The following is a 12,587-nucleotide window of genomic DNA, read 5'->3' as shown; positions in this document are numbered from 1 at the left end:
AATCACGTCTATATCCCTTGCGGGGTAGACAGAGCCAACAGTCTTGAAAAGACCACGAGAAGATAGGCCACGTTCAGCTTTTTGGCTATAAGTTTGTAGACAGGTTGCTAGCCCACCGCCTAAAAGAAGAATACCAAGTTTATAAGCCTACCCCTTAGTCGTCTTTTACGATCGGAAGTGGGGTACTTCTACTTCTGATCGAATGTACGTTGAACGTAGACGTACGTGTCCCACTTTGAGGAACACTGGCCTAACACAACAGGAATGACCTTTAATAAAAGAAGAAGCTATGTGATTATTTGGTTTTTAAATCCTTTTGCCGGCCGAGCTACGCAATTGTTCTAATAAAACTGACCTTTTAATTATTATCAAGGAAAAACGCCGCGATTATTTAGTTTAAAAATCCTTTGTTGAGTAATTGGTTTGTCTAGCACAAAGGGATGATGTTAAATTTATATTGTACAAGGAAGATATAATGATCATTATTAATTTATTTTATTCGAGACTTTCTTTAGTGTTATACAGGGTGTCTGGTGACTCGCGTTACAGTTTAGACCATAAAGAAGATCGAATTATTTTTCTGAAACATTCATTGAAAATTTTAAAGGTACCTATAGGCTTACAAACTTGGGATTCTTTTTTAGGCGATAGGTTGGTAACCTGTCACTATTTGAATCTCAATTCATCCTCAAGCTAAATAGCTAAGAACGTGGCCATTCAGTCTTTTCAGGACTGTTGGCTCTGCCTATCCCGCAAGGGATATAGACGTGACCATATGTATGTATGTACATATGTAGCCAATATACACAGTTCATGCGTAACATTTCCGATTGAATGTATGTACCTATGTATGTAATCAAATTTAGCGAGAACTCAATCAGATTACATCACGTACTAATTGTGATGCGAACCGTTTTAATCTAAATGTAATTAATATTCCTACGTTTAGTTAGTTAGCTGCAGTTCTGCCGGGGTAGAATCAAACTTGCATTAGGTACTTATTATACTAACGTTAGTCCCGGTTTTGTGTTCCCTCGGGAGCAAAACATGGTCCCTAAGCCAACTTGGTTCATACATACATACATACATATGGTCACGTCTATATCCCTTGCGGGGTAGACAGAGCCAACAGTCTCGAATAGACTGAATGGCCACGTTCAGCTATTGCTTGGTTCATGAACACGATTATCTCATCACCATCCGTGGGTCTGTCACTACCAACCTTCCGATTATCGTCGGCAAATCATGTTAGGAGAGCTGGTTTTACGTTTGGAGTTCGTGAAAGGCGGCTAAGGGATAGGCTTTGAAAATTGGAGTTTCTCTTGTGTAGGCGTTAGACTTTTGTTCGGTCGATATTAACCGAATATAAGTAAGGTGGTATTCTTAAGCAGTATACCTACTCTTGAAACTTCCTATGTTGTAAGTATCGAAGTACAGAGCTGTGGAGAGGGAAACACGTCTATATCCTTTGCGGGGTAGACAGAGCCAACAGTCTAGTAAAGATCGAAAGGCCACGTTCAGCTGTTTGGATTTATAATGGAATTGAGGTTTAAATAGTGACAGGTAGCTTAGCACATCGCCTTCAAGAAGAGTAAAGTGAGAATGGACTTTTTTTTTAATACTCATAGACTTTTTATATTGACTTGAACCTTATCTTTATTTTGCAAAACACGAAGGACTTAAATAGAGACCCGGGCATGAAATACAATATTTTGTTTGTTTGTTAATACTTTATTGTACATAACAAATTTTTAGTAGTACATAAAAAAATACATTAAAAATAATAATGCACAAGGGCGGACTTATCCCTGCGAGGAATCTCTTCCAGTCAACCAGAAAATTCAAAGAAACATATTAAGTTAAGAGATAGTACACTACTATAAAAAAATCATACATAAGTACAGCTTAAAGTTTTTGTATAAAAACTCGATAAATAAGAAATAAAGAATACTAATTCTTGCCGTGTGGTTCCCGGCATCAATAGAAAAAGAATAGGACCATCTCTCTCCCATGGATGTCGTAAAAGGCGACTAAGGGATTCTTCTTTTAGACGATGGGCTAGCAACCTATCACTATTTGAATCTCAATTCTATCTTAAAGCCAAATGGCTGAACGTGGCCTATCAGTCTTTATCAAGACTGTTGGCTCTGTCTACCCCGCAAGGGATATAACGTGATTATACGAGTATGTATGTATGTGAGGAATTCTACATGTAGCTTAGAATGAAATTGTAAAAAAATATATTCCAATGTCTTCATCTCGTTTATTCAGCATCCTAGACAAGTCTCCAGTTCTAAGACGTCTTTAACAATGTTAAAGTTAACGATATCTTATCTGAAACGAAGACTTGGCCGACGGGTAGTTAGATCCAGTCGATTATAAATTTAGTTCATTCATTTTGTACGTAATAAAAAAGGATTCCAGTTTCATTCACTGATATTTGTACAATTTTAACTATCAATATTATAAAGCTGAAGAGTTGGTTTGTTTGTTTGAACGCGCTAATCTCAGGAACTACTGGTTCGAATTGAAAAATTATTTTTGTGTTCAATAGACCATTTATCGAGGAAGGCTTTAGGCTGTATAACATCTCGCTGCGACTAAAAGAGAGGAGAGAAGTAATAATGGAAAATGTGAAAAATTTTCATCTGACTCTTTACCAGGACGTCCTTAATTTGATCAAGATACGTTCGTCTAGGTCTTCCCACTCCGACCTTTCTGCTTCACCGATATAGTGTGTAGAAGCCTTAAATTAATTGAGCAACATGTGAAATGATTTTTGAATTACGCTAGGTATTAGTTTAATTATTTATAGATGTGTTATAACAATGATTAAAATAAAAATAAAATATGCTGTGTATCTGTCAAACAGATGAACACTTATTATAACGATAATTAAGATTTTGAAATGATGCGAGAAAGACTATGTTATCTACCATAAAAGAAAGAATATACATATATATTACATTACATAGATTTAATTGATACAATATGTACGAATATTTACTTGCAATATCTATTTGCTAAATGTGTATAGTGGAAAAAGAGAAGTATAATTTTCTTTTCAATTACATGCAAAATATAAAAAGCATTTAATATAAATTGAATTACTTACTTAATTAAAAAAATCCTTGTTTTAAATATTGTTACAAAATATGAATAATATAACAATCTTATTAAAATTTAACAGATAATTAATTAAATGTAAACCCATTTGTAGGTAAACATGGGTGATTATTCCTAATGTAAGATATTCCTTTGTTTTCCAAATTGGTATATGAGAAGTTAAAAAATACTAAGTTACTAAGATAAGACAAATGAACAGCTGGGATTTCTCTTTTGGCTAGATTTCGCGAATCACGATAGATTGATATGTGTCGATAAAGGTATAAATCTAACCGTGTACCAAATTTCAGCCAATTCCGTTAACTACAAAAAAGTGAGATAAAAAAACCGTCCAAACATAAAACAAGAGAACTTTTTAATTTTGTAATTCCCCTGGCAACATTCAGAATACAGGAGTTTTTAAAAAACCTTCTGAATCGAATATTTAAATTGTTTCTAATTGCATGCCAAGTTTTACTGAAGTCCGTTCAGCAATTTCCCCTTTTTGTAGATAGATGCCGTGTGGTTCCTGGCACCAATACAAAAAAGAATAGGACCACTCCAAATCTTTCCCATGGATATCGTAAAAGGCGAATAAGGGATATGGTTATAAACTTGGGATACTTTTTTTGCGATGGGCTAGTAACCTGTCATTATTTGAATCTTAATTCTTTCATTAAGCAAAATAGCTGAACGTGGCCTATCTATTCGAGACTGTTGGCTCTGTCGCCCCGCAAGGGATATGGATGCGACTGTGTGTGTTGATAAATGTGTCGGATCAAACCAATAATATCTAAGTATAAGTAGGTATATTAAAATGTTCGTAAATTTAGTTTAGAAGCTGCTAATAAGCATGTATAAGGTGAATAATGAAAGTCTAGTGAGCGCGCCCTTACAATTTTTGCTAGCCCGAATTTACATTGTAATTTTTATGTATGTTATAAATATAAGTATTTCTTCTATCTAAGCACAAAAACCAACTTAATGAAAATTCGTAAGTGCACGCTTACCCTAAATCAATGGTCACTTACGTGAAATTTGGTTGATGGCAGAGTGAAAGGGGTGGGGATTGCTGTTCTGCTCCACTTTTCAGAAAATTGTATCCGCTTTTATTCGATAAACTACTTGGATGATGTAAATGTTCAGAGTAAAAAAGAGGTTACCTGAAATTTGGTCCATGGTAGATTAGGGAGGGTGAGAGGGGGTCAAAATTGATGGGGGTGAAAAGTAAAACAACTTTCGTTGTTCTTGGGACTACTAAAATGAATTATCTGAAATTTCTCACTTATTCGTACAATTTTTATATTTGTCCAAATATTCGAAGATGGTAAAACTTGTTTCTTTTTAATGTTAAAGTTTAATATTAAATAGAAACTCCTGAATCTTTATCGATGGGAGAGTAAGAAGGGTTCAGAATTAAGGGGGTGAAAAGTAAAAAAGAAATTCTTTTTTCTATTGAGGTGGTAAGATAAAATAGAAGTTACCTGAAATTTGATCGATGGGAGAGTAAGGAGGGTGAGAGGGGTTCAAAATTAATGGGGGTGAAATTTTCTATTGATGTGGTAAGATAAAACGGACGTTACCTGAAATTTGGTCGATGGGTGAGTAAAGGGGGGGCTCCTCCCCACCTGCTTGTTGGTGCTCAAGCAGACGGTGACACGACTGTCTCATGAGCGCTCCTGACACTGTAGAAAAAAAAAAAACACAAGCATTAAAACAAATTATCTAAGTCATCTTCCTTCTTGCAATCGTCTTGATAAAATCCTCACCACTCTGGAGAGGTGTCTTGGGTTCCTGGATTGGGTGAGTAAGTTTTTTACACGAAGCTACTCCCGTCTGTCTTAATCTTAAGCCGAACAGCTGAACGCGGCCTGTCATTCTTTTTTAGGACTATTGGCTCTGTCTACCCTGCCAGCGATATAGACGTGACTATATGTATATATGTCTCCATCAAGGTTCAAGACGGGCACTTTAACCGTTTTACCACCGACGATCTCGGCTTCAAAGTTTGGGCTAGTTAATATTTGAAAAGACAGCACGAGTTCAAGTAACTATCGCGAGGAGGCTGATTCCGTAATTAGGGGGATGGGAATCTGGCCATCTCTTCCATATATCATAAACATAACATAACATTAAATCACGCCTCTTTCCCGGAGGGGTAGGCAGAGACTACATCTTTCCACTTGCCACGATCTCTGCATACTTCCTTCGCTTCATCCACATTCAAAACTCTCTTCATGCAAGCTCGGCGGTTTCGGGTACTCTCGACCTGACCCTTTACCAGGACGTCCTTAATTTGATCAAGATACGTTCGTCTAGGTCTTCCCACTCCGACCTTTATACATTCTTATATTATACAGAAAGGATCTGTATATTTTGTTTGTTCACGAAAAGACGTCTGGACCGATTTTGACGACATTTTGTACAATAGAGTAATTAATTATATATCTACTGTTTTATTCGAAATTCCCACGAGAGCGAAGCCCAGCGCTAAAGCTAGGATTCTATAAAAACGAAACATACATTAAAATCACCCGTATTTTTCGGTGGAGAATGCTATCCCAACTACGTATACCAATCTGTTCTGTCACTTGCCTTACCATTCGACGCTCCTTTCACACTTTTAGTTTCTTTACCGACTTCACTATAAGGAGGTTGTGTTATTTAACTTACCTTTATTCTAGTTATTGTCATTTGACTACAACCAACGGCATCTTAGTCGACGACATTGTGTCTGCAACAAACAAATAACTTTTTTATAAATAGGTATTTATATTTTATGATCTGTAAACATATTTAGACATTTCTACCGTAAAATAAATGCATGTATTTAAATAATATAAATTTATACGGAACTCGCTGTCGCATAGAAATTAAGAAAACAAAATTAAAAAAAAATTGACAATTGACGCGACTTGTCAGACTAAGACGAGTGATTTTAAGATTATAGATACGTGATTATCGTATTGTAATTTTAATTAAAACTTATACTATGTACATTTAAATTATATAATTTTTCCATTTATAATTCTTATTATGATATAACAATTCTTTTTTTTTTCATCTAAACTTTAATGCATATACAAAAGATGTTTAATAGTTGGACTTTAGGCATTCTTTACCGGTCGAACTTTTAGTTCAAACGAGATCATAATTAAATATAAAAAAGATATCATCGGAAAAGGATTTTTAATATTGTAAGATAAAAATATATTTATATAGAAATAATTTATACTTGTTAAAAAAATAATTTATACTTATTAAACTAATTACTTTTAAAATGGAGGCGAATTCCTTTGAATTTTTTTTCTTTAGCGGACACTTGAGCAGTTGTTTATTGTAATTACCTGACCTCAAACTCAATTCTTGATAGTGGTACTCTACTACGGAGGTCACAACCGGGACAATATGTCAAGACGCCCAGTCAGATAATAATTTTATTCATTCACATAATGTAACATACATTTTTATGGTTTTATTAATGAAGAAATTCAATGTTAATAATAGATACAACTTTTATTAAGTTTTTTAACTCCTACTAAATAGTATAAACAAATATTAATTATTTAATAATAAAAAAAAAACGTATTCTAAATTACAAACTAACAATATTATTTTAATATATAATATGTTAATAATAAATTTGAATCTTATTAGCAAAGTAATAATTAAAATTGATTAAGAAAACCTTTTTTATGTCAAAAAATTAATTATCAGAAAGCTTTTTAGATAATCAGGAAGGTATATTTATAACCCTTTCATCTAATTTTCTTCAATTTAATAAAGTAAACTGTTAATTTCATTAAATTAATTATCAGAAAGCTCTTTCGTAAAATTAATTATCTGAAAGTTAATTCATAAAATTGATAATTAAAAAAAAACCTTAATTTCGTAAAATTAATACAGTGATAAGTAAATTTTCTTTTCGCATTCACCTAAATCGAAACAGTTATTAGAAATTCAACGATGCACATACCGATTAACACTGATTTTCCACTAGTGACAATTTATTGGTCTGTAGAAATGGCAACACCAATTGAATACTGAATTCGCGGGTTGGGAATGATGAATTCAGACGACTATTCAGATCGGAGCGCGGGCCGCGACTGGCTATGCTCCGGATATCAGGAAAGGCGCGGGGGGAGGCGGTGGGAGGTTATATTGAAAGTGTACATTAGAATAGCGCCGTGTGGTTCCCGGCACCAAAAGAAAAAAGAACAGGACCACTCCATCTCTCTCCCATGGATGTCGTAATAGGCGACTGAGGGGTAGGCTTATAAACTTGGGATTCTTCTTTAAGGCGATGGGCTGTCACTATTTGAATCTCAATTCTATTTTAAAGCCAAATAGCTGAACGTGGCCTATCAGTCTTTTCAAGACTGTTGGCTTCGTCTACCCCGCAAGGGACATAGACGTGATTATATGTATACGTAATGTAATATGTACATTTGAAATTTTAAACTGAAACTGAAAGAGTTCGGGTTTCAGCTAGTTTGAACTTTTTTCTTTTTATTTGTTACCTTTTTTCTTCGCGCGAATTTTACTCGTCCGAGCCATTAAGGTTTTTTAAAACAGTTTGAACTAAAAAAAGTGCGCATTCGAGCTAGTTTGATTGGAGTTGCGAATTATTACTTTTCATTTTTCACCTGAAAATTCTCATAAAAATCAAAAGATTTTTATGAGAATTTTCAGGTGAAAATTATAATAAATGTTATTTAGAGTAAATTGAATATTGAAACTTCAGCCTGCTTTAATATACACACATTAGGTTCACTATATGTTATTAGTATGATGATATATGTTCCGAAATATAAGACATATATTCTAAATGCACTTGATGTTTTATCTTAAAATAAATATTTTTTCATTAAAAATAAAAGTCTTTTAATAAGTATAGATGTCGTTGTTACCAGTTTAATTTTATATATTTTTCACAAACGTTCTTTTCACACATACAGGGCAAAAGAGATAAAAGAAGGCATAAAAGTGATGGTCGAATTGAGAACCTCCTTCGTTTTTCAAGTTGGTTAGTAGTAATGCACAAAATTGATGCTAAAATCAAATTGTTGTTCATTTGTAATAACTTTATTGCAAAGAAATTCAAATACAGTCACAACAAATAGTACCTACATTCTTAGTAATAAAATAAATAAATCACTTGTAACGGCGGAATTATCCCATGAAGGGATCCATTCCAGTCAACCGGCAATTATTATAGATTCTCCGCAAACCCATGCCTGTGAAGCCTTAGATTTTGTTCTTCTTTAGTTTTCTTATTTTGTTATCTTTTTACTTCTAAACTTATAACAAGCGCTCTCGCTGAGCGCGGCCTATCAGCCTTTTCAACACTGTTGGCTCAGCCTACCCTGCAAGGGATATAGACGTGATTATATCTATGCACAAGCACGATCTATTTTTATAGGTTATTCACGGCGTAGCTGCCTTGCGCATGGTTGAAACTACTTTCAGTTCACGTGCTCGCTAGTAAAGATAGCATTAGTGCATAGGTCAGAGTTAATTTTGATAAGGTTTGTAATGACATTATATGGAGAGGTAAATATAGGCGCAAAGGCTTGTAGGTTGACTGATACAAATAGTCGATATATCCTATTAATATTTTATAAATGCGAAAGTTTGTATGTCAGTATGGATGTTTGTCACTCTTTCACGCAAAAACTAATGAAGCGATTACGATGAAATTTCGTATGTAGGTAGCTGAAGACCCAGAATAACATATAAGCTACTTTTTATCCCAGAGTTCCCGTGGGATTGATAGGATTTTAATGCGGACGAAGTCGCGGGCGGCCTCTAGTACATATTTATATCTGCTGCAATTATATATATATACATATATATAAACTTCTTTCCTGGAGGGGTAGGTAGAGAATAAGTAGGTACTTCTTCCCAATTCTACATGCCACGATCTCTGCATACTTCCTTCGCTTCAACCACATTCATAACTCTTTTCATGCGAGCTGGTCGGTTTCTGGTACTCTTGACCTGACCTTCCGCCAATCTGACCCCGATTTGATCAAGGTCACGTTCGTGAATCGTATAAACATTCTATAATGATAACTTTTAAACGAAAATTTTAACCAAAATGAGATATCGAAAGAAAAGAGTCGTGCGCAATTCCGACTCGCACTTACCCGCTTTTTTACTTGCCATATAAATACTGTACGCTTGACAGACGGTAGACAGTGGAAGGAAGTGAATAAATAAATAAATAAGCACACATATAAGGACAAATCTCACAGATTAACTCGGCCCCAATTCCCAGAGATAGTTTCCTAGTGTGACCACGGCTGAAACTCGACATACTGTATTATTTATAACTAGAGGCCGCCCGCGAGTTCGTCCGCATGGAAACAGTATCTATCCCGCTGGAATTCCGGGATAAGTAGCCTATGTGTTATACCGGGTCTTCAGCTACCTACATACCAAATTTAATCGTTATCGGTTCAGTAGCTTTTGCGTGAAAGAGTAACAAACATCCATACTGACATACTAACAAACTTTCGAATTTATAATAGACTAGAGGCCGCCCGCGACTTCGTCCGCATGGAAACCCTATCAATCCCGCGGGAACTCTGGGATAAAAAGTAGCCTATGTGTTATTCTGGGTCTTCAGCTACCTACATACCAAATTTCATGGTAATCGGTTCAGTAGTTTTTGCGTGAAAGAGTAACAAACATCCATACAAACTTTCGCCTTTATAATAGTAGTAGGATATTAGTAGGATAAACTTTACTATGCCACGAGCACAAACGTCATGTTAATATCATAAATATGATCTGTTCATAGTAATATTGGTTACATACATATAATCACGTCTATATCCCTTGCGGGGTAGATAGAGCCAAAAGTCTCGAAAAGACTGAAAGGCCACGTTCAGCTGTTCGGCTTAATGATAGGAATGAGATTCAAATAGTGACAGGTTGCTAGCCCATCGCCTAAAAAAATAATCTCAAGCTTATAAGCCTAACTCTTAGTCGTCTATTACGACATTCATGGGAAACGAAGTGGTCCCATTTTTTTTTATATTGGTGCCGGGAACCACACGGCACACGTGAACCTTCCTTTTTTAAAAATTACGAAAACCCAAATATATTTACTAAATATTGTTAAATATTATTATTTATCACTTATTGACGTCACATCACTTAAATCTTATTATAACTACTACCGCTACCAAAGCGCATGTGTAGAAGAAGCGGCGGAACAAACTACACTGCAGCATTTTCACCAGACGTCAATTTACAAATAATACCTATCACTAAATCCTTCACATTGTTAAATAGAGTGTATTTTAAAAAAATATTAACTTACGTTATTTCAATAAATCATATTTTACGCGTTCAAAGTGAGACTGCATAATCCGATAGAGGGAGCTTATTTCAAAGAGCCGAGCCCGTCCGCTATTATGACACGGCTGTAACCGTCTTGCAACTTCGTAGCATAACTATGTAGCATAACTACGTAGCATAAAGCCTGACCTAATGCTATTAAAGTTCCTAGCATAACTATATAGTGTAGTTTTAACATTAATGCTGTTACGGGGTAAGCTCTTTGGTACTAATATAAAATGGAAAAGTGTGTGTTTGGATAGCGGAATATGTATGAGTATTAAGCCGTGTGGTTCCCGGCAACGCCGTATGGTTCCTGACACCATTAGAAAAAAGAATAGGACCACTCAATCTCTCATCCATGGATGTAGTAAAAGGCGACTAAGGGATATGCTTATAAACTTAGGATTCTTCTTTTAGGCGACAAGCTAACAACCTGTCACTATTTGAATCTCAATTCTATCATTAAGCCAAACAGCTCAACGTGGCCTATTAGTCTTTTTAAGACTGTTGGCTCCGTCTAACCCGCAAGGTATATAGACGGACTATATGTATGTACGTATGGTAGAGTCGTGGGTGTTCGTAATGGGGTAAGTTTTTTTAAAATTAATTTATTCATTAATTACTGCATTATCCATAATATAAAAATGAATCGCTAAATGTGTTGGTAAGCGCATAACTCAAGAACGCCTGGACCAATTTGGCCAATTCTTTTTTTTTAATATTCGTCGTAGCTCAAGGATGGTTTTTACGGCGAAAAAATACCAAATAATTGCCTAAAAATCTTAAAAACAGTCCTTTTCTTTATCCCATACAAACGTTTTCTAACTATACGTACAGTCAATTTGAGCTTTATTGCTAATGTATAAAGTTCACTGTTGTCTAAGCAAAGTAGGTCTAATAGATAGGAACAAAAAACTGTCATATTACAAATCTTTTTGACAGAACGAAGTCTGTCGGGTCCGCTAGTAATCCTATGAAATTGATGACTGTAATTAAAAAAAAATACGTATGTAAAGCCTATAGACGTGACTATATGAATGTAACTAACCTAGCACTAACTAGCCTCGCAAACTTCGTAGTTGAGAACAGACTCCATAAATGTCAAAGGGCATCAAGAAACTGGCTTAATTGTGGGCATCCGCCTCCAACGGAAGTTGGTACGGTGGAATTTAATTGAATTTGCATGAACTGTGTAAAATTTCCTGTGAAATATCAAATATGTAAGTAGATATAAATATTTGATAGACATAAATTTAAAATCATACAAGTTTTTAGCTTGTATTGCCGGCCGTAGTAGTTTTTGTCACATTATAGCTGTACCCGAGACTTCGTCCGCGTGGAATAGTTATTTTGGGCATCGTTGAAGCCCTCAAGGTGGAATAATTTTCCCCTATTATTTCTTCGGCTCCTTAAAGTTGCAGCGTGATGTTATATAGCCTAAAGCCTTCCTCGATAAATGGTGTATTCAACAAAGAATTTTTCAATTCGAACCAGTAATTCCCGAGCGCGTTCAAACAAACAAACTCTTCAGCTTTATAATATAAGTATAGATACAAATCTTTTGCAATAGATCAATAGAGATCACACACATCAACACAGATTCAAACTTGTACACCACAAACGATCACCACTTGATTCCCAATTTTTCAAGCCCGAACTATCTATTTTTCGCCAAAAAACCGACTCTCTTTATAAACACATACGAGCGTTGATTCCCAATTTCGTACGGGCGTTAAATGCTGTTTTTTTTTCACGAAAACCGCGTCCGGTCGCTATGTGGGACACGACAGAAACACTGATAGCTGGGCCACTGACAAACTTGTTTATTTTTGGCCTTTTGCTATTTAAATTCAACCGTATATAGGCTGTTATTGGTTTGCGGAGACAGGCGGCGGTTAGTGGTTTTTTTTTTAGTTTTCCTCGTGAATTGGTTATACAGATTTGAATAATACATACGTACGTACGTATAGTCACGGCTATATCCCTCGCGGGGTAGACAGAGCCTATCTTGAAAAGACTGATAGGCCAAGTTAGGGTGTTTGGCCTTAATGATAGAATTGAGATTAAAATAGTGACAGGTTGCTAGCACATCGCCTAAAAGAAGAATGCCAAGTTTATAAGCATATCCCTTA

At 35.3% G+C, this 12,587-nt stretch overlaps 1 protein-coding gene across 1 annotated transcript in view; it reads right to left on the bottom strand.

Moving 5' to 3' along the window:
• LOC106136722 (glucose transporter type 1) overlaps window positions 1–4,782 on the bottom strand; it is a 33,116-nt gene extending 28,334 nt beyond the window's left edge. Inside the window, exon 1 of the mRNA XM_060953689.1 lies at window positions 4,689–4,782. Within this exon, the coding sequence (XP_060809672.1) occupies window positions 4,689–4,776 (88 nt within the window). The 5' untranslated portion in view covers window positions 4,777–4,782. The remainder of the gene's footprint in view (window positions 1–4,688) is intronic.
• Window positions 4,783–12,587: the final 7,805 nt, after the last annotated feature.

Source organism: Amyelois transitella, chromosome Z, assembly GCF_032362555.1.
Source record: "Amyelois transitella isolate CPQ chromosome Z, ilAmyTran1.1, whole genome shotgun sequence".
NCBI classification, from domain to species: Eukaryota; Metazoa; Arthropoda; class Insecta; order Lepidoptera; family Pyralidae; genus Amyelois; species Amyelois transitella.
The sequence above is the reverse complement of the archived record's forward strand: the minus strand, read 5'-3'. Positions and strand labels throughout refer to the sequence as shown.